This window comes from Tyto alba, unplaced genomic scaffold (genome assembly GCF_018691265.1).
Source record: "Tyto alba isolate M040663 unplaced genomic scaffold, T.alba_DEE_v4.0 Super-Scaffold_38, whole genome shotgun sequence".
Lineage (NCBI taxonomy): Eukaryota > Metazoa > Chordata > Aves > Strigiformes > Tytonidae > Tyto > Tyto alba.
Window position 1 is genome coordinate 20506839 of NW_024881313.1, and position 6000 is coordinate 20512838.

Sequence of the window (6000 nt, forward strand, 5' to 3'; positions counted from 1 at the left end):
ACCTGAAGAGCTCATATTATGTCTTTTCTCATACATTCCTCATTCAAGAAAATTAGAACCAGTCACTCAAATTAAAATATCACGTAACAAAATTAGTGACCCACTGCAATTTCACTGTTGTACAGAGATTATCCTGAAATAATACTATATATGTGTTAGAGAAAGAACTCTGGAGACAAGAAAGAGAAAGGTGGGAACAGATGCAGAAAGAGGTTAAATGACTTGATCAGGTGTATGTGACTGATAATGGTTTTGATGGAGCTATGCTAAATTTTATCATCTGAAAATCTGCTCTAAAAACTTCAGAGATTTTATAGTTCTTTGAACTTAACATCTTATGTTATTTCTGTAATGAATCTATAGCCATTTATATGTCCATTATAACAAATTAGATGAATGACTTGGATTTTAAATTTAATTCTATGGGTTTTTCTTTTAGTATCCATTTAATGAAGATGTGAATGCTACTTCTTTTCCAAATCCTCTTTATGGAGAAGCATCAGAAGACATGGAGAAATTATGCAGTTCATTCGAAATAGACATGAAACGGGATCAATATGACTTGTAACTCTTTGCCTGAATATTTGTTCTAAAATCTGAATGTATGCCATGATACTGTAGCATTTTAAATATGAATCAATAAGTCTTCACAGAATAACTCTCTTATTAAAATAATTATATTCAGAAAGTGACTTTATATTAAAAAACTGAATCCATACAAAGTAAAACATATATATATATACACACACACACATATATATATACACTCTTCTGCCATCTCTGAAAGAGATTGGTAACTATAACTATGAATTCATTTTACAATTCTGCAATTCCAATTCCAGTATGTTAATAAAATGTTTAATCAAATCCAGATTCTTGAGGTTTGGGAATCATAATTTTATGTCTACTATTTGAGAAATTATTACTTAAATATTTCTGTAGTTTTGCATTAGAAAGGGATTTTAAATGTCTATTTAAGTGTTGTAAGGGGCAGAAGCAAAAGAAAAGTCTTTGCATAATTAGAAACATGTTGAGCTAAATAAAATATGGTCATGAATCATGAATTTGCATATCAGCTCAGCATGTGATTCATCAATGTGACATACCAGTATGTATGCTTATTTTTTAAAAATATGTCTATTATTAACCTTGATAGCCATATCTGACCAAATTCCCTTTTGGTTAGCTCTGCAGTGCTTACCACAGCACTACTGATGTATTTAGCTTAGTGGTTGACAGAGGGTGGAAACTACCATGTTCAGGAAACCATATTTCTGCTGAAAAGGTTGCCTCCCACACAGCTAAATTTATGTCATCCCATGCCTACATGAGGAAGATATTGGGGGGAATTCTGGATTGCCTCCTGATTTTGAAGGTCATCTGTGATACCAGGCATAGCTTGTAATAGTGTTTAGACTTTAAATAACCTGACAATATGTCATTTTCCATAATGCCCACTTTAATTATATGGTCGTCATTTTTAGCTTGAAGGCTTAAGTGTTCCTGCTGCGCTTGTGTTTTCCTCCCTTACTGTATTTCTACAGCCTGCTTAATTTTAAGCCCATGGGCAAGTTTCAAAGATACTGAACTCCTAAAAATTTCATAAAAACAGACATCTGGATAGTAGGCAGTATCTCTGTTAATACTCTTATTCAGGGAAAGTTGGAATGCTTGATATTTATTAGACTTTTGAGATTCTCGACAGAAATGCACACTGAAGCCTGACTTCATTTCATCATGCGTGGGACTGCTTGTTTTGGGTTTGGTTTGGTTTCTCTTTCACTTTTTTTTTAATAGCATAACAGTAGTCCATAGCTCTCAACCTGAGTCCACAGAACTACTTTTTCACTTAGGTTTTCTTATCTGACTGGCATGTTGTTTCATGGGTAGCAGAAGTAACAAGGAATGATCCCCATAGATGTTTGTCCATCATTATCTCCATACCTTTCCAGCAATATGCTCATAAGTGCCTCTTTGCTTCATTTTAAAACCTCCTATTCCTCCTTCCACACTCTTCTGTAAACTGCTGTAATATCCTCAGTTCTTCCCCAGGCTCCATAGCCCACCCAAAAACTTTGTCCCTTGAGCTTGTTTTCCTGACACGTCCTAAATACAAACTGAAAAAGAAGAATCCGTTGCTGTCTGTCCCAGAGCTACACTTGTGCTGATCAGCTGCCATACGTTTGGCCGGTTGGCGACACAGGTAACAAACTCACACTGAAACTCTCTGTGCCCTAAACTTGTATGACTGTCTCCTGCCTTTAATGAAGCCACTCAGATCTTCACATATTTGGTACACACATCTGCCTTAATGCCGAGTTTAGCTGGAAGTTACCAAAGGTTATTCATGAAGATTTTAAACAAGAAACTGTGCCAAGATGATTCCACATGCTGTTTTCCTTCTGAAGCAAGATTATTAAGACAGAAACATAGAATTTACTTACTATACTTGTACTTGACATAGAGAATACACTTGATCCAGCAAAGTGCCAAGTGCCTCCAGCTCCTGAACTCTGGTATTTTGATAAATCTGTGCGAGATGATTAATCTCCACATTATAAACACGCATTGAACATTCCTACAAGGTCAAGCCCAAGCAGACAAATTCTCATTTATTCTGCAATAGAACAGCACTGCTATCAGAATTTCATTAAACACTAGAATGCTGGTTATGCTATAGTACTTAGATCTCCAATCTTTGTGTCACACTATGTATATCTGTAAAATCTTATAATAATGAAAAGGATAAAATGATAAAAGAATTTTATCACATTCTCCCTTATGAAACGAAATATATTTATTTTATTATTAATAGTACTCATATTTTAATGTCCTAAATAGAAGCATATGATTATACATAATTATTGTAAAAGATCTCAAAGAATATCATATTTCTCATCACTAGCCATTTCCTGAGAGAACTACGACTCTTCTGAATTATCTCTGAAGCAAGGTAGATCTTTCACCAAAATAATTTTCCTTTTTTATAATTAATAGAATGTTTTTAAAGAACATGTTAAAATTCAGACTTCAGACTTCATTGTCCTGAACTTCAATCATTTTTTACTGTTCTGATTTGACCAAGAACAAAATATTTACTTTTATTCAGTCTATTGCTATTGCCTCTTGACTAACAGCTGACTAGCAGCCCCAGACTGAAATGTTTAAGACAAAAGTTTTACTTTTTATTTATTTTTCTGAAACTTTTCAGTACTTTGAACCACAGCAGTAGAATTCATATTTTCAGTCACCCTTGACACAATTTTAATTTCAAAATCTAAAGAATATGACAGGAAAAAAATACTGTTAAATTTTTCTACATAGGTTTCTTACTTCTCCCAATTAATAATAGCCCTTGACTAAATACTCTCTGTAAGTTTATCCTGTTATTGTCATAAATTCTAAGCAGCATAAATTAATTGTTTCCAACTAGCCTGTTTTCTGGAAATAAATTAGAAGATGGATACTCTATACAGATGATGAATACTGTATTTACTCTAGTTCAAACATGTTTGTACATTAATGATCCAAGGTAATAGCAGAAATAAATTACAAGACAAAACTATTAACAAAAGCTAATACCACCTGCAGTGTGATCAATATGCTCTTCTGAGTTGTTTTAGCTCGCAAAAATCTCACAATCATAAAGAATGAAGGCAAGCAAGTCTCTTGCTTTTGGCTAAATTGCATTTCAAAACAAGACATAGTTATAGTACATATCAACAACCATGTTTCACATGCAGCTAGCCAGATCCTTATCTTAGAAAGGGTCATTGTATTTGCACCTTTTCCCAATACTTGCCTCGACATCCACCACTGGCCACTACTCAGTGATTTTGAAAGAGGCAGGTAAGGGGAGAAGGATCTTATCTTCTGTTTAAAAAACTTTAAGCACAACATGTTACTGTGTACCCTTCTCCTCACCAATAGTGAGGGGCTCAGGCTGTGCTCAGAGCTTCCCTTTGGGCTCATTGGTTGCACTGTTGCAGCTCTACTGGTGCTTTGTACTGCTGTCCCGTTACTCCAGATATTCCTGTATCTGCTGGCCATTACAACTGAAATCCCAATGGATGTAGTCCAGGTGCTTGCTGAAGGTGACTTTCTCTCATCCTTGCCCTGATTCACCAACAACAGCCTGATCATCATACAGGTGATAAAACTGATCAACCACATGAACTAATTTTGAAGTTATTCTGGCTTTGAGCTGGAGGATGAGTTAGATGGCATGCAGAAGTCATTTCTGACCTAAATGTTCCTGTAGTTCTATTATTCCACGGTGTTGGTGGCACACAGTTCGTCCTTGACAAAATTGTCCTCAATCAGTTCTGTCTCCAGCTTGTGCCATGCAGGCACATGTTTACTGAAGCCAAGGGTATCCTCAGCTCCCCCTTACAGTCTCTTCATTATTTGTTCAGCTGTGGCTGAGGCATCAGGAACAGCTTTTGACCTTTTTCATGACCTGTTTCTGTATCAGACATAGCTGGAGATGGTCTCTTGGATTATTCAGAGTTTTGATCTGATATGCCACATCTTAATTGGACTTGTTGCCATATATGAACACCAGAACCACCTAAGAAATGACCACTCTTAGTATCCAAGTTTGCAAGGGTTCAATTAAACTTGTCCTCAGGTAGATGTCTACCCTAGAGTGCAGTAAATGGAATTCTAGCAGCATCCAATTCTTTCTGTTGGCTGAAAAGACAGCCTAGGCATGATGTCTGCTATGGAGATGTCCAGTTTTAATAATATAAATCCCTTTCATACTGTTTTGATTCATTCCAAATTTCATTAATGTATGCAATATGGAGATTCTCAATGGATAATCCTTGCAAGTGTACATACAAATGCTCTCCTATACACAGACATTTTCTAGACCTCTCTCTGTTTGTACAGACAAAACCAGCTTAATGTGTACATATAACACAAAGTAATGCATCTGTCAAAACCTGGCATCTTCTGCCTTTCATTTTCATTAAACAAAAATGGAAGGTCATAAACACCTAAGTAGAAAAATCTACTGAGCATTGTATTGCTCCATGCAGATTACAGCATGGGAGAAACCAGGCACCTGGCACGCAGCAGGGTTCTTCTCTAAGTACTTAAAAACAGTCATTTATTTTCTAAGGTACCAGTCAGTTACTAAGAATTGTGAAAATGAAATTGTTCTCCACTGTGTGGGGATGAAGAAGTAAAAAATGCAAAAGGGAGGAAAGACAGTACTAAGAACATATGTAGTAACGTAATTCCAAACCATTGCCAGCTCTTACATTTTAGCCCTTTTTTATTTGAAAGTAGGTATGCAGCTGACCAGAAGGGTAGCTGCAATGTGCATATTCCTGCAGCAGCTGATGACAGATTCAAAAATGCCAAGCAAGTTAATATTCATATTTGCATTTTAATTCATCAACTGCAGCTAGAATCATTCTTAGGGACATATTCCCCCAAAAAAACAGGTGTGCTTTTCTATAGGATATTTAATATGTGACAGCTAAGATACAGTAAACTGTAGAGCATATCAGTGTTGGTGGGTTTGCATTTTACATTTATGAGCATACTCAAGGTGAATATTAAAGGTGGGGGGAAGGGAATAGATCAAAACATAACCTTAATTGCACCCAGAATTTACAGTATATTTACTGTTCTCTTATGAAAACACATTCTTTTTGTCCTCATCTTAATATTGGCAGAGAGCAACATAGTGTTCAGCCTAGAAGTGGATCCAAGAACATAAAGCTTCACCTGAGTGTTCAAGTGGTGAGTCTGGGGTGTAGTAACTACAATAGCTTGTGATGTGACAATTAATTTCTTGCAGTCCTCCGGCCCTCTATGAATCACAAGTAAAATATATCTCCCAACATTGGTTCTAACTGCTAGAAAGAATAAATTTTTAAATGTATATCACTCCTTTTGACCATTTCTTCATAAAACAGGTTCGTTTGTCCTTTTATTTATGAACAATATCAAATTATTATGCTTTGGAGAAGAGCTAGTCAAGTTCAG

The 6000-nt window shown here is 35.8% G+C and overlaps 1 protein-coding gene across 1 annotated transcript in view; it reads left to right on the top strand.

Moving 5' to 3' along the window:
* The window catches only part of MALRD1 (MAM and LDL receptor class A domain containing 1), a 274148-nt gene extending 273580 nt beyond the window's left edge, over window positions 1-568 (top strand). The window contains exon 40 of the mRNA XM_032991470.2: window positions 440-568. Within this exon, the coding sequence (XP_032847361.2) occupies window positions 440-568 (129 nt within the window). The remainder of the gene's footprint in view (window positions 1-439) is intronic.
* Window positions 569-6000: the final 5432 nt, after the last annotated feature.